General features: G+C 50.8%; 2 protein-coding genes across 5 annotated transcripts; one reads left to right on the top strand and one right to left on the bottom strand.

Annotated features, from left to right (window-relative positions):
• The first annotated feature begins 3,038 nt into the window (after window positions 1-3,038).
• Window positions 3,039-11,976, top strand: LOC102930637 (stabilizer of axonemal microtubules 1). 2 transcript variants are annotated; one of them, XM_037882347.2, is made up of 10 exons: window positions 3,039-3,248; window positions 4,027-4,133; window positions 4,222-4,358; window positions 4,740-4,956; window positions 5,265-5,387; window positions 7,258-7,483; window positions 8,026-8,173; window positions 9,151-9,336; window positions 10,510-10,652; window positions 10,780-11,976. In XM_037882347.2, the coding sequence occupies exons 1-10, from the start codon at window positions 3,202-3,204 to the stop codon at window positions 10,877-10,879; spliced, it is 1,434 nt and encodes a 477-aa protein (XP_037738275.1). In that variant the 5' UTR covers window positions 3,039-3,201; the 3' UTR covers window positions 10,880-11,976. The 2 variants fall into 2 exon arrangements, with proteins under 2 accessions (XP_037738275.1, XP_043389838.1); XM_043533903.1 differs by lacking the exon at window positions 4,027-4,133 and having other exon boundaries at window positions 3,047-3,248.
• Window positions 11,977-12,009: 33 nt separating this feature from the next.
• BUD13 (BUD13 homolog) lies at window positions 12,010-26,177 on the bottom strand. Of its 3 annotated transcripts, XM_037882345.2 has the most exons (12): window positions 25,980-26,177; window positions 23,635-23,728; window positions 21,729-21,813; window positions 20,289-20,346; window positions 18,988-19,577; window positions 17,830-18,185; window positions 17,428-17,536; window positions 15,834-15,972; window positions 15,229-15,413; window positions 14,728-14,809; window positions 14,447-14,516; window positions 12,010-13,717 (listed from the first exon to the last, which is right to left on the bottom strand). In XM_037882345.2, exons 1-12 carry the CDS (start codon window positions 26,099-26,101, stop codon window positions 13,703-13,705), a joined length of 1,905 nt encoding a protein of 634 aa, XP_037738273.1. In that variant the 5' UTR covers window positions 26,102-26,177; the 3' UTR covers window positions 12,010-13,702. The 3 variants fall into 3 exon arrangements, with proteins under 3 accessions (XP_037738273.1, XP_037738272.1, XP_037738274.1); XM_037882344.2 differs by lacking the exon at window positions 14,447-14,516 and having other exon boundaries at window positions 25,980-26,175; XM_037882346.2 differs by lacking the exons at window positions 14,447-14,516; window positions 25,980-26,177 and adding an exon at window positions 24,771-24,924.
• Window positions 26,178-26,391: the final 214 nt, after the last annotated feature.

Here is a 26,391-nt window from a genome sequence, read left to right on the forward strand (position 1 = left end):
GTTGTATTTTTAAATAACACTATGCCAGGTGTTTGCGGAAAGGCCCATGCTGCCATGGGACCTGGCCACCCTGCACAGGGGGAGCTGTGACCCCCCACCCCAAGCTGTGGCTCTAGGGCTGGTTAGACACTCCAGGCCAGTGGTGCCAAGGGGGCAGGGCTGCAATGACAGACTCGCACTCACCCCCCACTCCCAGCCCCTTGCAGGCCCAGGGCACAGATAGCTGGTGTCACAGTGCCCTCTGGTGGGCCCGCAGCACCTCGACTACTGAGACTATAATATAGCTCTGCACCTCCAGCTAATTAGCGGGGAGCACCCTCGGGCAACCCACCTCCGGCCTGGGGAGCCAAGGTCATCTGTGAGGGAAACCGCCCAGTGCAATAATGGAGGCGTGGGCTACTTGGCAAGAGCCACGTGGGGCTCGTGAAGATTGAGCACTGAAATGGGTTCCAGAGGGAACAGGGCTTCAAGGAGCCCCACCCATCCTGGCTCAGGGGGAGCAGAGGCCTCAGGAGCTGCCCTCCCCCCGACACACACACACCGCCAGGCAGGGAGGAGAGAGGCATCTCCATGCAGCAGCCATTGTTACTACTTCTCTGGGGCAAGGAAACTAACTGGGGGAGGGGAAAGCAGGGCTCCTCACCCCCCAAAAGCAGCCAGGAGAGCACCCGGCACAGAGGAGCAAGGCACGCTCCACCTGTCCTGCAGCCCCCCCGAGCACAGTGCACTGAGCTTGGAGGAAGCACCTGAAGTGTTTGAATGGAGGATTCCCGTCCTGACGGAGGCTTTCAGAACAGGCAGGGGACAGCTCCTGGCCCCTTGCTGTCAGCACTTCCCCCCATGATGGGATAATGCCCCCTCCTGAGCTCCTGGGTGGGGTAGGAGTTGCATGGGGCCTCCTGTGCCTTGCTTCACCCTGGGGTCAGCCCCCCACCAAAACAGCCTCAGAAAGGTGTGATGGGACAGGCTCATGCACATGTTGGAAACCCCTCGGGCAGCAACTGTCCACTTCTGAGTGCAAGTTCCCTCCCTGCCCTCCCCAGCTCAGCCTGGCGTGTGGGCCAAGCCATCCCCTTCCTGGGCCCTGCTCTGCCGTGAGATATGTCACTGAGCCCTGCAGCAGCCCCAGCCTTTAGCTTCAGCACCTGAATTAACAGCTAGCGAGGCCAATTCTTCAGTGCCGGGGAGGGAACTAGTTCTTGGTCATAAATTCAGCTGGAATCCAGAGAGATTTCAGGGGCTTCCCTGTTTTTTCTAGCTGCATCATTTAATACTTGAGTCATCACCTGAAATGTGTGCTGTCCCTCTCGCGTCACGCGCTGGTTGGCTGTAGGGCTGCTCACTGGCGCTGACGGGCCATGCACACCGCACAGCGGCTTCTGAGGGCTGGGCTGCCTGTTGGGTGGTGGTTTGTTGTTGTGGGGCTGTTGTTGTTATACAGCAACCCCCGTTGGGTGAGTGTAGGATCCGGCTTGGCTACTGGGCAGCCAGGGCTGGTTTCAGAAATGCTTAGAAAGCCAAACAAGTCCGATAGAAGCTGGGAGGTGAGACCAACATTCTCCCTCAGCCCTGAGAGGGCCTGGAATTAAAGCAGAGGAGATATGCCTGTCTTTGAGCAGCTGGAAATGGGTATTTCCTGCAGCAGGGCGTGGGTGGCGGTCGGGGACTGACCCCATTACATTCTGTGCAGGGTCAAGTCACAACAGCAAGTAAATTATATAGACACACGCTCACCAAACATCATTACCGGAGAGGGTGGGCAGCCCTGTGTCCATCAGCACCACTGAACTGCTCCTTCACCTTCACAGGACTCGGAAGAGACCAGCCCCCGAGGCAACTTAGGGGTTTTTAATGCATTTTGCTGGGAGTTTGGTAAACTCCTGAGGGAATGGGCTCAAAAGGGTGGGGAGAGAGAGATGATCTATGTTCAACTTGGCCAAGTCTCCAGGGCTGGAAGAGAATGGTTTTCTGTTCTGTTTGTTCTCGGATCCAGTCCAGTTAAGAAGAACAGCAAATACTGTCAGACTCATAAAACATCTGAGAGCTGGCAACACTGTAAATTTATTATTAAAAAGTCCCAAGCCTGGGACTCAGGTTATTAGCTGAGGATCCCACTTTAAAAAAAAAAAGACAGACAGACAGACAGCTAAGTTCCTGTTGCTCATGGCTGTGGAGAAAAGCTTGAAAACGTGAACCCAAAAGCAAATAAAAATAACCTTTGTCTCCAATTACTGAGCAGTTACCCCCTTATTAATCAGTGAGAAGGAGACTCTTCTGCATCCTGCCATTAACATCTGCCAGGACCGTTCAACTTGTTAATGAAACAGTGCTTCAAACAATTAAATGACTGATGACACTCAATTAACACACTGATTGGCCTCTCGGCTAATTGGTGCTGGCTTGGCCAGCTTCTTGTTGGTGGCGACTTCAGCCTTGAACGGGTCCTCAGCAGCTCCGGCCCCAGGGAAGCCGTTGGCCAGATCAGGCAGCTTCCTGAAGCCATGCCAAAGAGCTGGCTCTGGAGATGCAGACCCGCCTTGAACAGTGCTGGCCAGTGGCTCTCCAGAGTCCCCCAAGCCTGGGGGACGTTCTAGCTAGCGTTAGAGAAGCAGCGTGGAAGGTACCGGCCTGGGAGTCAGCAGCCCTGGGTCTAACCTCAGCTCTGCTGGGCAAGTCACTTCTCTCTGGGCCTGTTTTCCCCTCCCTTCCTTTCACTATGCAGACAGGCCCCTGCCCCAGAGCTCACCAGGTGTGCACAGCACCTAGGGGCCCCCGCCTGTGAGTGACTGTCCCCTGCCAAAGGACTGCGTACTTTCCCATGGTTGTTAGCGGCCCTGTGGAGCCCTGCTGCTCCCAATCCTGTCTCAGTTACAAACCTAGCCTGGGAAACACAGCGCAGCCCTTCCCCTCCTCTAAGCTCCTAGTAACCTGGCATTCGTGGGGTTGCTAGAGCGGCATTCACATTCAAATCACTCTCGGGTGAAAGGCAGGAGACCAGGAACCATAGCAACCTGCAACACACACTAAACCCCTAAGCTCAGCCCAAACAGAGACTCCATAGAGCCCAGAAGCAGCTGCTCAGAGCACTCCTGGGTCCGTACCGCCAGCCCTGTAGCCCGTCATCTCTAGAACCAGTAACTGCATCTCACGGGTGGGGGCGGAGGGATTCCCTCCGCCTGCCTGACCCACAAAGCCTGGGAGATGGAGTCCCTGCAGTTCGCTTGTCTCTGTGAACTCTGCGACTGTGGGTAAGTGAGCGCCCGAACAGGCACAGACAGACACACGCCCTTTGTGTATTTTTGCTTAAGGCTTCTAGAGCAAGAATTGGTTCGTTTCCCCACTCCACGCACACTAGCCCTGATCTTAAGCAAAAGCTGCTGGCACTGAGGAGTGCAGGCAGGCTAGAAGCCATGGGCAGCACAGAGAAGGACAGCAGCCTGCTCTACATCTCTCGCTGTAGGGCTGTCTCTCTCTCGGTGTTAGTATGGAGCAGCTTTACAAAGAGCTATCATCACTTGTACTGCAGCGGTACCTAGAGGCATGAGAAAGTCTCGGCCCCACAGACCATCCACGTGCGTGTGCATGGATGTATTCTGTAGCATTTACCCATGTCCCTGGGGACTTACAAATTTTAACCACCTCTTTTCAGAACATGACAGAGGCCTGCAGCTGTGCCCTGAGCCGTGTTGGTAGTGGGAGTTGGGCAGTAGCAGGCGGGGGGGCAGGGTCATTTCACAGTATTTGGTAGCTTCCAGCTCCTACCTCCACCACAGGAGAGACCAATAGCATCCGTCTCCCCAGAAGCGCTGAGAGATGCCAGGTGGAGGGGAGCAGTTCTCAGGGGCGCTGAAAGCTGCAGAGCAGCTGCCACCCCGCTGCCCAGCACACAGCTCCCAGTGAGCAGACCCGGCTGCCTGAGCAGTCACCTCCCCTGGGGCACACAGGCTGGATGTGGAGAAGGCTCCCACAGGGGAGGGGAGCCCGGTTTCAGTTCCTCTCTCTCAGTTGCTTCTCTGTCACACTCAGTCGACACAAGTGCCACAAGAACTGCAAGAAGCGGAGCCGGCCAGCGCCTCAGGACTGCAGGCGGCCCCAGCTGTCCCATTACAAGGCAACTTACACCCAGCCACCAAGTAAGCGAGGGGAACCAAAGCAGTCTCCCTAGTTTTACACATGCCCCGTGTGCCTCCCAGTCACCTCCTCACTCTTCCTCCCCTCCAGACGTGCATCCTCGAAGTAGCAAGAGGCCACTCCGCACCCCTCTACACCCCAACCCCCCAGCCATGGCCTTCAGCACCACGCAGCGGGCAGAGTTCATCCCTTGGGAGCTGGGCCAGAGGACCAAGCCGCACGTCCGGGTAACGCCAGCACCGCAGCTGATCCAGGCTAGGTTCCTGCCGTCCCCCTCTCCCAAGAGGGGAAGAAGAACCCCTCTCTCCCCCACCCCATTGAGAAGGCCAGGGCTCTACCCCACCCACACACCTGCCCTGGCAAGGCCTGCAGGCCAAGGGGGCTCTGTGAATTAAGCCACGCGTCACCCCTCTCAAGGGGAGGCGCCCTCTGCGGCTGGACGCTCTGGAACCCAGTCAGCGCCAACGGGGGCTGCACTGCCCGCTCTCCACTGGGCCCGGGTTAGCGCAGCGGGTCGCTCCCTGGGAGTGGCGTGGGCCCAGCCGCCCCACGAGGAAGAGACAGGCTGACCTTTCTAGCCCAAAGCACGGGGCGGTCATGTTTTGCAGGAGGCGTATCAGTGCCCAGAGGAGCCCTTCCAAAGCCAGAGTCTGTACCGCCTCCACTTCCCGCCCAGGGAGCCGGTCGTGGCCACCCTCCGGCGGCCCCCGACTCACAGGCAGCCCGACGGCTCCGGCTTCCCCCACACCACGACCACCAAGGAGAGCTACAAGGGATGGCGAGTGGAACGCCCAGCCTGCTATGGAGAGCCGCCAGCCCTGGCAGGTACCGCTGGGACCGCCCCGCCCCGCCCCCCAGGCTGAGATCGGCCAAAGGGGCTGCATTAACTTGGGGTGCCCGCAGTCCACGTGCCCCACCCCCGAGTCCTGGATCTGGATAGTGCCCTGAGTGCTCGCCGGCGCTACAGAAGCCAGGAGGGCCTCTCCAATGCCAGACACCGGGCCCACAGTGCCTGCTGCGGGGCTGGGCTGTGCTGGGCTCCGTGCCCGGGAACACGCCCGAAACCCAGGGTTCAGCCCGACCCGGTGTGCTGGGAACACTGAGCAGCACCAGCCCTGTTCTCTCCACCCCAGGCGCTCTCCTGTCCCCTGACCAGACAGCCGAGATGGAAAGCACCACGCAGCGAGAGTTCACGGAGAAACGCGTCCCCAGACCAGAGCTGGTCAAAGGCCTCCAGGCTCAGCTCACCATCGAAGGTAACAGAGAGGATGAAAGCTTCCAGCCCCACATCCACATGGGCCCGGTAGCAGGGCTGCCCCCGCATAGGCTCTGCAGCACGCAGCCGCCCTCGCCGGGATTGCGCTCACTGTTGGCGTCTTAGCAAGCCCGTCTCCAACACGTTCCCTCGTTTCAAGCATGGCCCTGCTGGTTTTATGGCTCCCTCTAACCAGCTTTGCTGGGCACAGGCCCGTCCCCCAAACATCCTCCTGGTCAGGGTTTGCCTGGCCTTGCCACTTTCATAGAACTGCCCTCCCCAGGCCCGCTGGCCCCTCCTGGGGCTCACCGCTGGTTCGCGCTCGTGCCTACCTTCTTCCTGACAGGCCGCGGGCTGCATCGCCCCAGGTACCCCCTTCCTCCAGGCCCTTCTCCCAGCTCACTCAGGGCTGCCTTTGCCAAGCCTGTCCCCGCTCCTCTCTCACGGGCTCCTCCCAGCTGCGTTCTGCACCCGGTGTGCAGCCAGCTCCAGGCACCCGGGACCCATCCTTCGCCTTGTCCCCATCGCACCCTCAGCTGGGGCTACATCCGCCGGGCCACAGCAGGGCTCAGCCCAGCTCCCCTTACGGGGCCGACCGGCCAGCCTGCCACAGGGCCCTTTTCCTCCAGCCCCAGCGGCTCCCAGGTGATACAGTCTCGGGCAGCAGTGCCCACCCTGCGGCCCATGTGACAGCCGCAGGGCCACACAGGGAGTATTGGACGCGGCCCACAATGGTAAACAGGGTGAGAGCCACTGGTCTAAGGCAAGAGAGGTTCTCAAGCAGGGGAACACCGAGGTTTTTCAGGGGGTACATCAGCTCAGCTAGATATTGGCCTGCTTTTACAACAGGCTACATAAACAGCCCTCGTGGAGTCAGTACGAACTAAAATGTCCTCCAGACGACGACTTGTTTACACGGCTCTATAGACTAGACACTGAAATGTAAGTGCCATGTTTATATTCCAAGTGATTTATTTTACAGTTCGTGGTAAAAACAAGAAAGTCAGCCATTGTTCAGTACTGGTGTGCTGGGAGAGAGCTGTATTTTTAGGTCTGATTTCGTAAGCAAGTAGTTTATAAGGGAGGTGAAACATGGGGGTGCGCCAGACAAATCAGACTCCGGAAAGGGGTACAGTAGCCTGGGAAGGTTGAGAGCCCCCAGTCTAGGGGTACATCTACACTGCAAGCGGCAGCAAGTCTACGGACTGGGGCTCCCGTTCGGTGCTAAAACTAGCTGTGTGGAGCTTGCGGCTTGACCTCAGGTGCTCACCCCGGTCCCTCGGGTTCTGAGCCCAAGTCTGAACGGCTCCACATGATTCTTAGCGCTGTAGCACAAGCCCTGAAGTCCCAGGCTCTGAGACTCACTGCCCCTTGCAGGGTAGACACACCCCAGGAGGCTGGTCATGGCTAGGTGTGAGGACACTACGCAGGAAGGCCGGGATGGGGCTGTACCATACGCACAAAGCAGCACAAAGTTTCAGAGACTAACGAGCATGGCAGAGCTGAGCTTACCAGCTGGGGGGGCTCGTTTCCATGTCATTTCTCAGCTGCCAGCCCAGGGGCTGTCAGAGTGCTGAGACGACACTGAAAGCCTGGGCTGAGCTCTCTCTGGGGTACTTTCCAAACCAGAACTTGGAAAAGCTTCCCCATTCTCCAGCCTGAGTTTACTGTCCAACAAGTTTGAGACCAGCTGTGAGATGTATCGTTTTATTAATCTGGCCTAAGACATGGGATGCTCTTGATTTCTGCAGACCCTCTCACTAGGGTTGGTGGACCAGCCAAACCCTGCTCCTATAGAGAGGGGTAGCCCCTCCAAAGACTAACCCCCAACCCCACGGCATGGGACAGTACATTGCTTTCTGTTCTGCTAGGTGATCATGACATGACGACAACCCACCAGAGCACCTACCAGTCTGTGCCCTTAGGGAAGCGGGTAGCCCAGTCAAGCGATAAGGGAGTAGTGCCAGCAAGGAAACGAACACAGGTGGAATACATGACCAAGTACCAGAGTGATTTCCCAGCATGCAGCTTGTTACCTGCACGGATTTGGCCTGCTCAGCCTCCTCTGGACAACCTGGCAATCAACCAGGGCTTCAGGTGAGTGCAGCCACCAAGTAACCCCCATGGGCAGGGTTTTATGGGAATGGGGAAACCCCAGGCAAGACGAGGGGTTTGTCTCAGCATTGCAGCAAGGGGGCTGTGGATCCCTCAGGCGGCAGAGCAGATAAGCTGAGCCTTTGACAGAGAGCTAGCACAAGGGCCCTCCCCTCCTCTCAGTCAGAAGAAGGCTGCATCCAACCCCAGCAACAAGTTTTGGGAAGAGGAAGAAAACAGGATTTTGTTCCTATAAACAACATTGCCAAGGGCTTTGAGATCCTCAAGTGAACAGTGCCCGGCGGGTATTCACTGATATTAACGCACACACTTACCAAACGCAGGAGCTCAGTGTTGACCCCATTTTACAGATGGGGAAACTAAGGCATGGAGCGATGAAGTGACTTGCCTGAGGTTGCACAGCAAGTCCTTGGCACAGCCACAAATAGAACGCAGGAGATGCACAGTGATGGCTGGTGGTGCAAAGCTCTAAGGAACACCTGATTCACCTCCTTGCAGCTGAAGTGTTTCCCTCTTCCACCCAGCACAGATTTTCAGACAGTGCAGAGGGAAAGCTACCATGGCTGGGACACCCGCAGATACCCTCGTGCCAGCCTCATCAAGCTGAAAGAGGAGCTGGCAGACTTGGGGAGAGAGTGGGATGGAAAATTCAGTGGAGACACGGTGACCAAGGTAACGGGAAGGAGAGGGGGGTTATATGGACATCAAGGGACTCTTTGAGCAAAGTTAATTTCAGTGAATGAATAAAGATGATTCTCACTGACACAGTGGGAATAAATCTAGTGATTAGAGCACAAGGTCTAGGAGTCCGGGTGCCTAGGTTAATTCCCAGCTCTGTCACTGCCTTGTTTTATGAGCTTGGGCAAGTTTCTTCCCCTCCTGTCTGTAAAATGGGAACAGTGACACTCCTTCGCCCCACAGGCTGGGAGGCTTTGAAAATCTCCTTAATTAGCCAGCATTTGTAAAGGGATAAAGGGGTGTGGCCCATGCAGTTCCCATTAATGAACTGCTTGGAGATTCTTGGACAAGCCATGCCAGAAGTTCAGGATAATTATATTTTGCATTCATTCAGTAAGTCAGTAACTCTAAGCCAGTGTGCAGGGTCAGGTGGGACCAGTATCTGGGCACCCCTTGGCTTTTGTGCCGAGGGTGCAGTGATTGCTTTGTGCAGCATGGACAGAGAATCCCCTATTGCAGTGATCCTGCCAGGGGGGAAAAAAGGAAGCTAAAGAAAAAATGAGATGGAGGGAACTCTGCCTGAATCCCCCCCCCCCCCCCCAACCCTTGGGTATCAGTGTCACTTTCCACAGTTTTGTCCTGTCCTGCCCCTGCATGGCAGAAATGGGCTGGCTCCCTCTTGCCCTGGTGTCATTGTGACCCAGTAGTAAACCATTGGTGTAAATCTTGCACTCAGCCATTCCACTCCCAGCTCCACACCTGGAACAGCAAGTGGCATTTCCCAAGGCCGCGTTCTCTAAGTACCAAGGGACAGACTTTTAAAAAAAGAGAACTCTGCAGTGTTCTCAATAGGAGCTACAAAGTGCAAAACTCTTTTGAAAATCTGGCTCTGCCTCTTTGCAATCTAGAGATGAAAAGTACTATAAAAAGCTTGTGGTTGTTTTTCTGACTCTCTCTTTGTCTCTTTCCAGCTCTCATACCCTCCTCTGCCCTTGGACAGGCCTCTGGAGACCATCCAGTGGCCCCCCATGGTGCTGAGATCCCTCCCTGCAAAGTTTGACGATTCCACAGTCCACAAGTTCTTCTTCAGAGACTGGGGAGTCCAGCCCCGAATCCGGCAAGGCGACCCCCACGATGGAGTCTACATCCGACCTCTGGTAATACGATGGGGTCAGGAGACAGCTCCTGCTAAAGGGCTGCCCATGGCTGGTACCCTCACACAACACAGACAGTCCTGTGAAAGCAGAGTGCATCCAATAGCCTCAGCACAGCCTTGTACACCAGACAAATTCCACAGGGTACCATAAAGACAGAGGCCACTGTCCGAAGAATGATAATGTGCTTGAGAGAACAGCAGCCAAATTTCAGTCAGGGTCCTACCGTGGCAGGTGCTGCACGGACTCCCCAGGCATGCAGAGTCCCTGTCCTGCAGAGTTTATTATCTGAATAGACACATGGAGAGACACAGGGGGATTCGAGACACAGGCAGCGGGATAGCTGCAGATATCACCTTTAAAAGAAGAAGTGTGGCACTAACATGATGGGAGGTGAGGAAGGGAGTTGTTACCTGGGCCAAAGTGGTGTGGAAGAGGAAGCTGGTGGGCAGGGAATGAGGGAGTGGAACAGGAGCTTGGAACAAACATCCAGCGAGGAAACAATGACCGGAACAAAGACAGCCCTCTTGCTGCAATGGGTAGGGCTGGAGCTGGGCACCCTACTGCTGCCACCAGCCAGTCTAGGTCGTCTACTGCTCCCCCCAAGAGGGGCACATCTGAGACAGCAAGAGGTGGAGGAAAGCAGCCCTTAGACAAACATTCACCAAGTTAAACCTGGGTATTTTGAATGCTACCCTGGCAGCACACACATGCTACTTTATGTCCCAGACCCCCTAGCAAACAGCATTCAGGAACATCCAGAAATATAGACGGCAGAATCCAGACAGGCCATGTCTGTCTGCCCCTCGCACAGCCTATTGTATATTTACAAGTGCCTTACCTCATCTGTTCTGACACTGGCAGTGACAGAGCATCTACAACTGACCGTGGCAACAACAGGGGAAAAACCCTGCTTCCTTGCTAACACATTTTAATATTTCCTAAAAGCAATTTCCTATCGTTCTCCATTTCTTTCTTTTTCAAATGTAATTACCTCTGCTCCGCATTCAGAATGGAAAGGAAGCTGACAAGTTGCCGGTATCTCTAGTTAGCAGTTGGCTCATGTTTAATGTAGCCATGGTTGGGGCGGGCGCCACTTTGATAGCGTCTCCCAACACCTTGCAGTGTAAAATACAAAAAAAAGGGACTGAACTCTGTGACTGTTTGGATTTCTAGGCCAAGTTTGAAAGCCAAACTACCACACACAGCACGTTCCTGCCCCAGAGAGTGGAGAAGGTGAAGAACTGCAAACCAGAGCAGAAACCAATCCGAGCACAGGGAAAGCAGGATTTCTCCACCGTCCACAGGGAGTCTTACAGGTATGGCTTCTTTCGGTGACTGAGTCCAGGCAGGCCATGGCAGCATTCTGATTGCTGCCATGCAACAACGGCTTCGCTTGCACTAGGCATACATCCACGTAACTGGATTCTCCACACTCTCTTTCAGGCCAATCCCGCCCCCAGTCTGTCGTTTGCAAATGTACTTGATCCAGCTACAGCAGCAGGGAAGAGAAGCAATGAATTCTCTTGTGCCCGTTAAAGCCTGATATGCAGTGTAGATCCACGTCCCTCAGCCAAATCAACTCTGTCCCCAGGATGCTAATGGGCAAACAATTACTAACTAGACAATTTGATAAACTGTTTTTTGTGCATCTTAGCAACATTAAAATGGCATCATCTAAAATCTCTGAGACTGAGTGTGCCTATACTGCAGAGGTGTGATTGCAGCTCACACAGAAGTACACACGCTAACTTTAATCTAGCTAGCGTGGCTAAAAACAAAGACGCAGCAGCACAGAATAGATACACATGTACATACCAAGGGTTCTTGGCAGGCTTGTACAGCCTGCATGTCTTCGCTGACTTTTAGCCAGGTTAGCGAGATTAAAGCTAGCGCGGGTAAGCAATCACCTCCGATCACAGTGCAGATGCACACTCAGAATAGCTACTGTTAATCTGGCTGTTGTGCATGGATGTGGTATTTGTTTCTTAAGATATAGCAATACAAATGTAATAGCCATTGAAATTACACAATAATTGTACCTAATTTCATTGTATTTCCTGTTTGTTTAAGGATTCTGTAGGAATTTTACCTTTAATAACTTCTAATATTTTAACACTAGCTTTCAGAGTACGTTAGCCTATTATTTTGCATTTTATTTTAAAGATAATAAAAATTGTTTGTGCTTAGTGTTAGCACTTAAATGGTCCTGATTAGACAGATATGCATTCCTCAGCAAAAGGAGCGTTTCCAACTTTCTCTTTATCTGAACAACGCCAAACAGTAGTTTTCTGCAAAGCTGGAGTAACAGAGGAGCACCAGCAGCACGTGACTTATCAGAAAAATCAGATGACAAAAACAAAAGTATATTTACATACGTCTATCTCAAGAGGGCAAAGGCCTACAACTTACATTGACTTAAAAAATCCAAGGGTTAATTTTTTTTTAATCACCAATTCAAACTTAATTGTAACTGTTGTGAAAGATTATAATATGATGTCTGTGCCATGCATACATTTATCCTACACGTGTATTTGTGTTTGGAGCTGGTCTTCACCAGGAACTTAAATCGGTAGAGCTACTTGTCTCAGGGGTCTGAAAAATCCACACCCCTGAGAGACAACTTAACCCCCGCTGCAGGTTTAAAGTTTAAAAAAACCACCCCGCACAAAGAGCCAGCTAAAAAACAAAGTTATTATTTACAATTGTACATCCAGGTTACAGGACTGCTAGAAATTTAACCTGTTAAATAAAAAAGGAGCATGACCTTTTGACCAGGAGAAAGCACCACCCCAAGAATCACATTTCCTAAGAAAACATTTGCACTATACTTCCCACCCAGCACCCTCATGCAGCATGAGAACCATGGGAGCCTAATTCCTATCCCAAGACCCAGATTGCTACTAAGGCAAGGACCTTCCATGGAAACAGCTGGGGCATTCAACACCTTCTCTCTGCAAAGTAAACAAGAGAAAACTCCAGCTGCCTGTGAGATCAGATGTGCTTTCTCAACAGGAGGGACCAGGCCACATTGTCTCTCCCTTAACTGTGGCTCAGAGTCTTGGCAGAGCGGTCACCTGTTCTCAAAGTTAGATTTCAGGTTTAAACAAACATGCAAACAGCAAGGCTGTGACTATGCAACTGCCAAGCTAGCCTGGTACTATCAGACCGCTCGATAGAGACCAACCCCTTGCCATCAGATACTCAAAAGAAAATCACATTCAGGGTAGTACATTTAAACCCACCATTACCTGCATCTTTCCATAAGCAGTTAACCCAGACCAACTGCCAGAGCTTTTAGCCAGGATGGGTTTTTTGTCAAATACAACAAAAGAGTTTCTCCCCCACACCCCTCTCTCCAAAAACCCCATTTAGGAAGGGACCAGATAGTGAGGTTACACCATATGGAACAAGGCATTGTAGGAAATATTCGTCTACTTAGCTTAGCTCACAGCTAAGAGCAAGAGGGGCTTCTGCTTTACAACTTTCACTGCCAGTCGAGGAATCCACACATTGCGGGACAGAAAAGCCACTTCAGGCTCCTTAGCAATGACATCAGGCAGACTTTCTGGGGCACAACAGCGACAAGCCAGCTGATGGTATTAAAGCACGAGCTGCCACCACTGCCTACAAATACCTGTTGAGCTCCCCACAGCTGAAATCTCAACTTTTGGTTTACAATCTTGACACGCAAAGCATAATTATTCTATGAAGTAGTTTTCTTTAATCCTCTCCGCACCCCAGAGAAGCACCTGAGATTTGGGACACAACTGAAAACCAACAGATCCCAAAAACACCTCCAGGGGACCAGGAGTTTGGCTGAAAATAGGGTTACAAATGTATTTATATATAATTCGTTAAAAAAATATTAATGCCAGAAACTGGTGTCTCTTCTGCATCTCACAGCAGGTCCAAGAGAGCAGAACAGCTCCTGCAGGTAGCAGGACACTGCACTTTGCCTCTGCATTCAACCTGTTGGCTGCTCGCAGTAAAGCTGTAGAAGTTCTTCTCTGTGCTCAAGGGACCCAAAGTTTCCTCCTTCTCCTCTCTGCCTGCCTGGACAGAGTGACCTGTTTTCATCCTCTTCCAGGAACATCTTGAACTTTCCTTTAGAGGCAGCCTTGTCATCCCCAGGTAGTCCACTTTAACACTAAATGCTATGGAGAAGAGGTGTTCAGGGAAGAATAAGCCATTTCTTACAGCTCTTGCAACGGCATTAGGTGTACTGAGGTCTCTCTTCCTCCCCGCCAGGGAGCCAGGAGCAGTCTTCCATTTGGTTTTCTGATTTGTTTACATGTCCTCAACACTCCATTTATATGCAAGCTCCTGAACTGCCTTCTTGCTGGCTAGCCTGGCAAAGCGCTTCTGTTCAAACCCATTGGACCTACAAAATAACATCAACAAGAGTGTGGGTTGGTGCACAATATACTTTACCAAGCTACTTCTGAGAAATGAAACCTTTTGGAATGACCAGATTGCTCAAGCTCCCCTCCATTTCTAGATTGCTGGCTCAGTTTCAGCTCCATCCGTAGTTAACAACAGCTGGTGCCATCTGGTGGCAGTTCAGTGGCCACTGTACAGCAAATTAGGTGGGACTCCTTCCAGTTTCTAACGATAGATGTCCTGACTGCAAAAGCCACATATCCCCACATTGGCAAGACGGACAAATTATGGAGATTGGTCTCTCAGCTCACCATAGCAAGGGTCTGCAAATGTCAGCACTGAGGCATATTAGCAAGGGGGAGAGCAGGGTGTGGAAAGCACAGATGGTAAGAAAATGGCAAGTATTTTCTGTGAAAAATTAAAAACATACATTTCATGGAAGTTTTTGATTTTTCATCAAAAAATTAAAAAAAAGTTATATTCAATACAAAAAAGACCGGTTGGGGTCCTCCTCCCACCTCACTGGGGAAAAAAGAGGGGGAGGATGGGAAAGGGGAAAAGAGGAAGGGGCATGCACCTGCAAAAACCTGAAACCCAATAATTGGTCATTTCAATTTGACCAACGATTTGTAAAATTGCCAGCGCAAACATTTTTCGGTATCACTGAAAAGCCATTTTCACCCCCCAAAAATTCAAGCAGCTCTAACGAGAAGCCTGCAGTGCTGCTTACCCAGGCTGCTCCCCTTGTGCTGGTCAACAGAGGACTCTGGTCTTCCGGGGCGTTGAGCCAGCACCTCACTCTGGCATGAAATTCACATCATTTAAAAAAAAAAAAAAAGCTTTGGAAGCTCATTAAGCCAAGAGACTATGTGCAAACGCCTTTGTGTGCAGGCAGTACAGCATGCTTCCCCCATGCCTTTGTCTGGGTTATCCCCTGAGCTAAGGGTAAGCTCTTCAGGGCAGAGGCCCATCTACTACCTCTACCGCCACAAACTTAACAGGAATGCCTACCTGTCCACTCCATCCCAGCGATACCCAGGCCATAAGTTAAACCTGTTCAGGGGAGGTGCTGGTCCATTGTACCTGGGCTTCTCTAGAGACAGAGAAAAGCAGCAATATAATCCATTACTATTTCAGCCCAACCATGTGGTTATGTTAACATCAATTGAAACCAGTGTACACACACAAGCGCTGAATGCTGAGCCAGCCAGCCAGCCAGCCCGCTGAGCACTGACCGTTATTCATGGAGGCAACTTCCAAATACTGCCTTTAATCTAGTTTAACTCTGTTGGTTCATAAGACCATAGCACTGTTGTTCACCTGGTCTCTAAGCCAATCAGACCACAGCTGGCCAACAACAGTACAGTGAGTTATTACCACTATTGCACTAACATCCACCAGAAACAGACTGATCTGTTACGGTGAGTCTTGTGCTGTGTATTTATTCACAGCAGCCTTGTTCACCAGTGCAATCACTGGAGCCCTGAACTGCCATAACAAATACAAACCAACCTCTCTTATCCTTGCTCTCTTTGGCTTTCTTCTTTTTAATGAAGTTAGCCATGGGGTCCCCTTCTCTTTCCTTCTCTCGAAGCATCTGATCCAAGTCTTGGTCATCAATGTAACGAGCCAATGGCTTCTGCATCTCCTTTACTGCATCCTCCACATTCTGCTGCTGCTGCCTACTCTGAGCCAGGCTTGAAAAGAAACATACGAAGCCTTATGTTAGAGCAAGTCAGACCCAGGGCACATCCTATTGCTCGCTCAGTGTGCTTGGCTGACTGCAATCCTGTGCTACCAACACGTGTACGGCACTCACAATCCACACACCAGTGCTGGACAGGAAGATTCTAGAGATCTCTAAGATGACAGAGAACATTTGGTGTCCAGGTCACAGGTTCAAATCCAGAATCTCAGTGCCTGGTCAGTGCTCCCTGGGAAAAGAGTCCAGTGGTCTCACTCCAGTCACAAGTGGGCCTGCATCCATATCACTCAAACCACCATCAAAATAGCCATCTTTGTTGGAAACAGAGGTGTTACATCATTAGGGGGAGGGGATATTATGCCATGGAACAGAAGGACTGAGCAGTTTGCTATTGAACTCTGGGGCTTCTTACCCCTTGCCCCACTTGGCATAGAGCTCATCTCTCTCAGATTTCGCCTCCGCCTTCTTCTGCTGTTCAAGTCGTTCCTGCATAAGGTCCCTCTTGCGGCCTGACTTGTCTCGAAAGACTGTTTCAGCATTTTGGGATTCATCTGAAGACATGAGAAGTTGCAGGTTAGTCATTTTAGAACATTTCCAAGATCTCAATCAATTCAGTTAATCACTTCTACGCACTTCAGCAGCCTTGTGTTTTGGTTGTTTGATGTATATTTTTTTGTTTTTAAAGTATTCCAGCCTCAGAAAAAGGTCACCAACCAGTAACGATAGAACCACAATCACCAGTTTCTAGCCACTGACCACAACTGTCCTTGTAGGTAGGCCTCTTCAAATCTCAGTCTGACCCTGTTCTCTTAAGAAGTGCTCCCTGAGCCTGCCTAGCACCCTGATGCAAGTCCCAAAAGCTTCAGCCCTCTCTATTATTATTTCATGGGCAGCAGTGCTCAGGGGTGGGGGGGGTTCCACCATTTACATTTCATTTACTTTACAGGCCTAGGGCCCTTTGTTTTCAGTTTTTATTTAATTTTTCCCAGGAATTTATCAGTGTTTATTACCACAACACCAAAAACAGGTGAAAATCAGTGCAAAAAACTATTAATAATGTTTCTAGGTAAGCATCAGGGTTTATTTTGGTGAACAGAAAGATGGGAAAAAAGTATTCAGTAGATGGATTAATGCTTTGAATTCCGTTCAATGTGGTTTGCTACAGAACTAAAACAACTCAAAACACAATGCCACTTCTGAGTTTAAGAAAACAATATATTGCTAATCCCCAAGCAAAACTTTTCATTTGAATAAACAGTTTACCGTTGTAGACTTAGAACTATTAACCTATAAATATTTACATTTAATAATTGGGCTACACCATTTGCCGCGCATACACTCAACTTCATCCTTTTCTCCTGATTTTGGGTTTTTTTTTAAATTTTGAATACTTCCTTGTGTTCTGAAATGTATTCTGATATAGATTTTAGTTTTCTTCCCATTTTAGTGTGTCAAATCTTTAAACCGTTAGCTGCTAACAGCTTGAAATGTGTACGTGGTCGGCATGAGATTTATCAGTATGTTCGGATGCACACACACGCACTTCAGAGCTTGCATGCGTGCCTGTTTGTTTATTGTGTGTACCTTATCTAGGTTAATACGTAGCCTTACTTCAACAAGTAATTTTGCATGTACACACACGCAGAGTATTGTATTATCGTAATACATATATCTCATGCAATGTCTTGTATTTTCCTAATAAAACAAGTTATTTTTTTATGTATTTGAATGATACAAAAGTATGGTGAAAATGAGAAAAAAAAGTGAATACTTTTTGTAAAACCTGGGACTTTTTTAGTAAAAATCGATTTAAACTGAAAATGAAGGGGCTTATAACAGGCCCTTCGAAGGCCTTTCAGAGTGCCTAGATGCTACCCCACACAGAATCACTTCAGCCAGGGCCCACCACACCCAAAACCCCTATGACTAGCACAAAAAAAGCAGTAGGAACCAGGCTGTAGGTTGAAAGAAGGTTGATGCCCATTATAGTCTCATTAACTCTTTACCTTCCAAGTGTTTGTTATTTCTGTCATGTCTCCTGTGCTCCTGCTGTTCTCTCCGCAGCAGATCAGCTGACACCAAGCCAGCTTTACCCCCAGACAGCATCTGGTTGGCCTGCAAATCCAAAAGGGATACCACACATTATCACTAGCTGAAGGCTGTGGAGGCCCATCCATGTAATGAGCTGGTGATCTCAGTCCAGTTCTTAGGAGAAATGCCCGTATCACCAAGCCACCTCCCTCCCCAGGGCAATAACTGGCCCCCTTGTGGGCACTCTCAGCAGACACACAAAGACTGAGTGGGCCCAGAGGACAAAGCTAATCACTCATCCTTAGCAATGCTCACTGCAGGACGGGGTGAGGCAGGTAAGGAGGGCAGTGTGGGAAACGTATACCTTACAAGCTTACCCTCTGATCCTCTCCTCTCTCCCCCTGGAAAGATCTTTTAGAATCTGGGCCTCGACGAGGAGGCAAGAGGCCAGGAGAGGTCCTTGAACTGTGGAGTTTCTTTCCAGCTGCCTGACTCCTTCGGGGAGGAGATAAATCAGAATCCGAAGATGTGTTCTGATTCCTCTTGGGAGGAGAGAGTTTGGAGTGGGAGTCATGGTGTAGCAGGCCTGGTCTGCGACTGTTCCGAAGAGGGGAAAGGTCAGAATCAGAGGAATCCTGGGAACTCTTCCGTGGCAGTGAAGAATCAGAGTCATGCCTCTTGCGCCTTTTAGGCGACAGAGCCTGTTTAGGCTTTTTATTGGCTGGAGAAACGCCTGCAATAATATAGAGATATCAAATTATAATCACAGAAGAAATACAGTTTGGAGCCCTGTAAAAGCCTGGACACGCTAGCGTCTGTGGTGCATCTCTGCAGAGCTAAACTAGCCAGTTTTGGAAACCAGAAGAGATGTTAAACATGCCATGTGATAACAGGGTACACAGACAGCTAAGCCCTGCCTGGGCACTCCTTTTAGAACTCTATATCACACTCTAAGAACAGCCCCAACTGGTCCTGGACATTATTTTGAAAATCCCTCTTCTACACCTATAAAAATACTGGTAAGTACTAACGTATAATCAGCATTGCTCCAACAGCTTCATTCCTGATTGAGGCTATTTCCCATCAGCATGGGCTAGGTCAGCTGTCCCTAAGGCCACTTCTTCACGTGCAGGGAAAAAGGAGATTGTTAACATTCACTAACTCGTGTTTGAAATATTCTTCTCTTTCCGTGGGGTTCCTTTTACTCAAATCTGCCTCTGATATAAGCACTTGGAGTTGATTTTTAACCCCTTGCTAAGTCTGTGCAGAACGGGACTGAGAGACTTAGCTTTACCATTACAAAATGTTCGTTACTGGGGATTTTTGTACTTGTTGTAAGATAAGTCCAAGTCCTACCATCTTTAACTTACCAAGAGAAAGTGTGAAACACTGATTCCAAATCCCACGACTGGCAGCAGTGTGCAAACATGGTCACAGACTGGGGCCTGACAAACGTTTAGAAATAACACGAACTTGAGTGACTTGCTGTTCCCAAGAGCACCCGGCTAGCGCTGGATGATCTCATACACACTCACCTCTTGTGCTGCTTTGTTTTTTCAGCCCACTAGGTGATCCAGTTCTCTTTCTCTGACATGGTGATGTGGCTAGGTCAGAATTGTCTCTGTTCTTCCTGGGGGGTGAAAGATCGGGAGTTATCTGCCGCTTATGATGTGATGAGGACTTGTGTGGGAAGCCGGATCTCAGATTAGATCGCTCTCCTTGGATTCCTCCTGGTAGCGATTTGTCCATAGTTTTGTTGCTTTTTTTTCCTGACACTGAGTCGCGGCGGCCCCGGCGGGGCGGCGACAGGTCCGGCGAGTCGCGGCGGCCCCGGCGGGGCGGCGACAGGTCCGGCGAGTCGCGGCGGCCCCGGCGGGGCGGCGACAGGTCCGGCGAGTCGCGGCGGCCCCGGCGGGGTGGCGACAGGTCCGGCGAGTCGCGGCGGCCCCGGCGGGGCGGCGACAGGTCCGGCGAGTCGCGGCGCTGATTCCTGGATGGAGACTCATCTGAAGAATCATGACGCTGCTTCCTGGGTGGAGAGATCTCAGGCGAATCATGGCGACCTCTCCTGGGAGGTGATGGTTCAGACGAGTGTTTAATTTTCTTTTGTTTTGTGGTTTCTGAACTGGAAATAAAAACAAAACAAGGGGTTTGTAAAGCAGCCAGTGGGGTTTAAAGGGTGTTAATAGCCCTCCTGAATGGAGCGCTGGTTACCAATTCACATTTGGTTTTCAGTTTCACAGACAGACGTTCACACAGTAATTCCTGAACTTGTCACCTCTGATCTGTCACTACCACACAAAAACCCCAAAAGGGCTCCTATACCTGGGCCCTCTGAGCTCCGGCTGGGTTGGCATTTAAGTTCTACCAGAATCACTTTATGACCAACATGATACTTAAAATCTGTTTCAGCCCCTTCCACTATTATGGGCAGTCGGAATGTTTTCAGGAGTCATACGAGAATATAAAGATCCCAAGGCTGTTATGAAAACGAGGGAACTCTACTGTCCTCATCACATTCCAGCTTTGCTTGGCAGCACGCAGTCACCAACATTTTCCCTACATATTTAAATGACTATGGAATAAATCTGCTTCCTGTGTTAAAGTGTTGTGTAGTATTTCTGTACACTGTAATAGACAGTTACTGCGTTCTCCCCCAGAGGTGAATGCATTTTAGGACTGAATAAAGCAATCCTCATATATCCCTTTCCTACATCATAAGGCTTAACTGTAAAGTACTGTGAGACCCTGTGATAAAAAAGGCGACACTGAAAACAAAGTATTATACAAAATAAAAAAGAACCTGGTAAGCACAACCCCAGGCAAAGCCCCATACCTTGCTGTAGGCTTGGCAGCTAGAGAAAGGTCTGAGCTTTGTGAATCTTCATTCTGATCTAAAAAAAGAAAAGATCATCACTTAGATTCTCATCATAGTGGACCACAAGCTAAATATGAGTCAACAGTCTAACACTGTTGCAAAAAAAGCAAACATCATTCTGGGATGTATTAGCAGGAGTGTTGTAAGCAAGACGAGAGAAGTAATTCTTCCACTCTACTCTGCGCTGGTTATGCCTCAACTGGAGTATTGTGTCCAGTTCTGGGCGCCACATTTCAGGAAAGATGTGGACAAATTGGAGAAAGTCCATAGAAGAGCAACAAAAATGAGTAAAAGTCTAGAAAACATGACCTACGAGGGAAGACAGAGGGGACATGATAACAGTTTTCAAGTACATAAAATGTTGTTACAAGGAGGAGGGAGAAAAATTGTTCTTCTTAACCTCGGAGGATAGGAAAAGAAGCAATGGGCTTAAATTGCAGCAAGGGAGGTTTAGGTTGGACATTAGAAAAAACATCCTGTCAGGGTGGTGAAGCACTGGAATAAATTGCCTAAGGAGGTTGTTGAATCTCCAGCACTGGAGATTTTTAAGAGCAGGTTAGACAAACACCTGTCAGGGATGGTCTAGATAATACTTAGTCCTGCCATGAGTGCAGGGGACTGGACGAGAGGACCTCTCAAGGTCCCTTCCAGTCCCATGATTTCTCCATAAAATGAGAGCACATCTCAGGACTTGTGAGGTACATGCTTTTTCTGTTGGTGTTTTATTTTTCAGCTTGCAGAGGCAATACATTCAGGGGAAGGGAATGGAAAGTTAGCCCAGATGTGCTCCCTAGATGAAGTCAGACAGGGCTCCCTGCAATCAACGAAGAGGGCCCCTGCCCTCACATCTTCTGCAAATGATGACCATGCTCACTTTCACCCTCAATTCCATCGATGACAACCTGACAATTGCAGGGCATCACCTTGCTGAAGTCAAGCTGAAGGTCTTGGCTTTATCTTCAAACCCATTCACAAGTCCCCCCATCCGCATCTCATCCTGTGTCCCACTGTATCCCATCAGCCCCTCTGTTCTCTGTAAAATGCCAGTCCTGAATCTCTCTTCATTTCCTTCTATCACTTTCCACGTGCAACTTTCCATGCTGCCTCTTTCCTGTGGAACACCCCTTCTAAGCCAAACCACTTCTCTTTGGTCAAGTTCCTCCTGAAAGCTCTTTTCTTCTGTCAGGCTCATAAGACATATGTATTGAAATGTGGAATGAAAACCCTATAAAACCTAAGACTTCTCCATCTCTGGGTTACAGAGTGTTTCCTATTTCCTACATATCTATCTTTAAGTGTAAATTATTTGGAACAAGGACTTACTACATTTGTGGGTATTGTACCAAGCTGAAAACTTTACTGGGGCTAAAACAACCACAACCACCACTCCAAGCTTACCTCCTAAAAGCTTCCATTTATTGTTTGTCCGGAATTCTTCCATCCGTTTCACTTCTTCTGGACGCTCATCAATAAACTCTGCCACCTGAATGTAACGTAGCAGTGTTACAACCAAAGAGATTTTCTACTCTCAAAAATAAACGCACTCAGGCAACTAATGTGGTTTGCCTGTAAACCTCCATTATTCTGCTGCACAGACTTCCGGTACATTGATATCAAAACATACAATATTGCTAAAGCCTCTGACTACGTATTAAATGCTGGGTTGTTCTCTGTCACTCTAGAACAGAACACATCCCTTACTACTTAAGTTGCAAAGTCTAGTTCACAATATCAATTGCACAGGCTTATTTGATTTCATTACAAGAGGTTGTTTTAAAACTTTCCAAATATTTCTCTCATCTGTTGCTTTTGTTTTGGAACAGCTCTCCTCTGCTTCTTTTTCATTTAAAAATCAATCTCTAAAGACCCACCATGCCAACCAGTCACAGATCAAAATTTAGATTTGGCTCAAAAACAGGAATTAGCAAAAAAAAAAAAAAAAAAATTATCAATTCCAATGGGAACTTTGTTTGTTTGTATTTGTTTGAAGGGAAGTTTTAAATCTAAACAGTATCTGTTCACAAGACATTGAAGATGAGCTACCGCAAAAGAAGCAGTAAGTGAAACTGATCGGTCTCATTAAAAATCTTTCAGTATCTCAGGTGCTGTTAGTAACTCAAACAAAGGCTTTTAAAAATATGATTGTTAACTCAATAATATCCTACTAAAAGTTGCTAGTTACAGTCTGTCTACTTACAGTGTGTCATTGGAACCTGAACTAGACAAAGCACAGGAGAATATGCTCTAGCACAGTAATTCTCAACGAGGGGTCCGGGGCCCCCAAGGGGGCCTTGAGCAGGTTTCAGGGGGGCCTCCAAGCAGGGCTAGCATTAGACTCGCTGGGGCCCAGGACAGAAACCCAAAGCCCCACTGCATGGGGCTGAAGCCCAGGTCCCTGAGCCCCACCACCCAGGGCTGAAGCTAAAGCCTGAGCAATGTAGCTTTGCAGGGGCCCCTGTGGCATGGGGCCCCAGGCAATTCCCCTGCTTGCGACCCCCTAACGCCAGCCCTGCCTTTTATATGCAGAAAACCAGCTGTTGCAGCAGAGGTGGGCCGGGGAGTTTTTATAGCATGCTGGGGGGACTCACAAAGGGAAAAAGGTTGAGAATCTCTGCTCTCGGAAGCAATTACCCCAGAAGAGGGACATGAGTCATGAAGCATAATGGTCTCTAAGTGCTTTTCAGTTACTTTTAGACACTCGCATCCTGGATTCTCTATGGGACGTGTAGTGTAACACAGCCCTTGTGCAGCCACATCTTTCACATGTGCTCTGGGACAAATCTGACACTGATTAAGACCAACAGAGTTGCACCCACTTATGCTATTGGTCAATTTTACTTCCTATTTCTGAAACATCTTCACAGAACAGCAGCACTGCAGGGTCAGCTGCTCTTTCCTTTTGCTATAATGTTGTTTTGTTAATTTTTTTAATGTAAGACAGAGATGTAGTAAGTAACAGTCCCTATCACCAACAGCTTAGAAACCAAATGCTCCCTTTGCTGACGGTTGTACAAGGCCTAGCAGAACGAGGCTCTAGTCTGCTTTAAGCTTTTAGATCTACCGCAATGCATATATAAAAAATCTGAATGCAAAGTATCATTCTTTCTAGGATGCTAATGAGATCTCTCTGCAGTTAAACCAGACAAGTTATTCACTTTGTCCACTTACACAGGCAGCCATTCCCCCGGGCACTGCTTGGCAAGTGTTTCCCCCCATGATGACAGCAGGAAGTTTGTAAGGGTGCTCAATAAAATCAGTAATTTGGTTTTTGATAGCACAAGCCTCCCGACCCTTGAGTACCCACCACAGGCAGATCCCCTTCATCCTCTTCCTCCTCCTCTTTCTCTTGTGCAGCAGAAATGCTATTCCAGCTCACATCATCATCCACTATTCGCATCCTGAGAGGAGGGGGAGAAAGGTAGTGGCATTAGGAAAGGACCATGGCTCAGGGGAGTGAGTACAAAGCAAATGAATGAAGCAATAAGGGGCATGTGTGTCCAATGTACGCAACTCAGGTGGCAGGCAAAGAAAGGACCCTCAGAGACACGGCAGTTGCATTTTGCATCCCCCTAGTCTACTGCTGTGAGACCAACCACCCCCAATCAGCCACCTGGGGGTTATGCTCTAGCTATACCTCTCCCCATATGCAGTGAACAGGGCAGGGGGAGCAAGAAAAAAAGCTACACAAGCCCCAAGCCCCAAACACACACTGGGGATAGGGGTAGACACAAGGGTTCCGGTCTCAGAGGGGAGGAGATGCCTGGTGGGCCCCCATGGTTAAGGGGTTACTTGGGTATCCTTCAGAGTGGACGTGGGGGAGGTCTCTCAGATTCATAGATTCCAAGGGCAGAAGGGACCATTGTGATGATCTAGGTTCTCAACCTGCAGGCCATGGGCCGCTTATGTCCCAATCAGCACAGAGCAGCAGCCCATGTGACATCCTATGGGCCACGCAGGTAGTATTGGATGCAGCCCACAAAGGTAAACAGGTTGAGAACTGGATCTCCTATATGGCACAGACCAGGGAATTTTCCCACAATAATTCCTAGAGCAGATCTTTTAGAAAAACATCCAGTTCTACCTTTCTCTGCTAGACTGAAGAGCCCATTATCACATATTTATTCCCCATCTAGGTTCTTACAAACTGTAACCAGGTCACCCCTTAACCTTCTTTTTGTTAAGCCAAATAGACCGAGATCCTTCAGTCTGTCACTGTAAGGCAATGACTCTCAACCTTTCTAGACTACTGTACCACTTTCAGGGGTCTGATTTGTCTTGCGTACCCCCAAAGTTTCACCTCCCTTAAAAACTACTTGCTTACAAAATCAGACATAAAAATACAGATGTGTCACAGCACACCAGTACTGAACAATGGCTGACTTTCTCGTTTTTATCTTATAAGTGTAAGATAATCAACTGAAATATAAATATTGTACATACGTTTCAGTGTATAGTCTATAGAGCACCGTAAACAAGTCGTTGTCTGGGCTTTTTATGTAGCCTGTTGTAAAACTAGGCAAATATCGAGATAAGTTGATGTACGCTCTGGAGGACCTTGGCGTACCCCTAGTTGAGAATCGTTGCTATACAGCACATTTTTCAACCCTTTAATCACATCCCTAAGCGCTGTGGGGAAAATCCTTGGGGGGGGGGGGGGGGGGGGGTCAGGGAGCCTGGGGAAAGTCTGGAGGAGCCAGGGGAACCCTTAGGGCGGGAGAGGGGGGTCCCTCGGAGCAAGGGGGGCCAAGGGAGCCAGGGGACCCTTAGGGCGGGAGAGGGGGGTCCCTCGGAGCAAGGGGGGCCAAGGGAGCCAGGGGACCCTTAGGGCGGGGGGGGGGGTCCCTGGGAGCAAGGGGGAGCTAAGAGCTGGGAGAGCCTAGGAACCCCTTAGGGCGGGGGGGTGGGGAGCGGAGTCCCTGGGAGCAAGCAGGGGCTAAGGGAGCCAGGGGGACCTTTAGGGCGGGAGGGGGGGTCCCTGGGAGCAACGGGGGTCCCCGGGAGCAAGGGGGGGCTAAGGGAGCAAGGAGGACTCTTAGGGCGGGGAGGCAGGAGAGGGGGGTCCCTGAGAGCCAGGGGGACCCTTAGGGCGGGGGGGGGGTCCCTGGGAGCAAGGGGGAGCTAAGGGCTGGGAGAGCCTGGGGACCCCTTAGGGCGGGGAGGCGGGAGAGGGGGGGTCCCTGGGAGCGAGGGGGGGCTAAGGGAGCCTGGGGACCCCTTAGGGCGGGGAGGGGGGTCCCTGGGAGCGAGGGGGGGGCTAAGGGCTGGGAGAGCCTGGGGACCCCTTAGGGCGGGGAGGCGGGAGAGGGGGGTCCCTGGGAGCGAGGGGGGGCTAAGGGAGCCTGGGGACCCCTTAGGGCGGGGAGGGGGGTCCCTGGGAGCGAGGGGGGGCTAAGGGCTGGGAGAGCCTGGGGACCCCTTAGGGCGGGGAGGCGGGAGAGGGGGTCCCTGGGAGCGAGGGGGGGCTAAGGGAGCCTGGGGACCCCTTAGGGCGGGGAGGGGGGCTCCACTGCGGAGCTCGGGGACCCGGGGGCAGCGGCGCGGGGCCCGAGGAGCCCTGGGGGCGGGACTTGTGCCGGGGAGCCCAGAGCCAGGGGGCCCCCGGGGAAGACCCGGAAGCGGGGGGGGACCCGGAAGCGGGGGGCCACTCACCCCCTGCCGCCGCTCCCCGGCGGTTTCTTCCTCCGCTTGCGCCTGCCGCCCTCGGGCCCGGCCGCGGCCCCGCCCAGGTAGCGCCGCAGGTACTCGGCCTTGGACAGGCCCGGGGCCGCCATGGCGGCGCGGCGCGGGGCGGACGGGGCGGCGACGGGGACAAAACGGCGCGCGGCGCGCACCGGAAACCGCCTGGCCCCGGCCGCCGCACGTGGGGCGGGGCGCGCGGGCGCTTCCGGCGGGCGAGACGGGACTCCTGCAGCGAGGAGTTCCCTTGGTCTCCGCCGGCTGGTGCGCGCTGAGCGGGGGAGCGGGACTGGGGGCAGGGACCGCCCTAGGCCACAGGGGGGTAAAATATTTAAACTGCCTGTCCGGACATTAAAAGACCCCGTCAGGCCGGGGCCCTGCTGGA

The sequence above is a fragment of the Chelonia mydas genome, chromosome 22, assembly GCF_015237465.2.
Source record: "Chelonia mydas isolate rCheMyd1 chromosome 22, rCheMyd1.pri.v2, whole genome shotgun sequence".
NCBI classification, from domain to species: Eukaryota; Metazoa; Chordata; order Testudines; family Cheloniidae; genus Chelonia; species Chelonia mydas.

Coding starts and splice junctions, on each gene's coding strand:
- BUD13 (XM_037882344.2), bottom strand. CDS start 26,101: ATGGCGGCCCCGGGCCTGTCCAAGGCCGAGTACCTGCGGCGCTACCTG. Junction 15,973..17,427: donor AAATAACAAACACTTGGAAG/GTAAAGAGTTAA, acceptor TCATGTCTTCAG/ATGAATCCCAAAATGCTGAA. Junction 15,414..15,833: donor TATGCCAAGTGGGGCAAGGG/GTAAGAAGCCCC, acceptor TTTCTTTTCAAG/CCTGGCTCAGAGTAGGCAGC.
- LOC102930637 (XM_037882347.2), top strand. CDS start 3,202: ATGGAGTCCCTGCAGTTCGCTTGTCTCTGTGAACTCTGCGACTGTGG. Junction 3,249..4,026: donor TGTGAACTCTGCGACTGTGG/GTAAGTGAGCGC, acceptor TGTCACACTCAG/TCGACACAAGTGCCACAAGA. Junction 9,337..10,509: donor GAGTCTACATCCGACCTCTG/GTAATACGATGG, acceptor TTGGATTTCTAG/GCCAAGTTTGAAAGCCAAAC.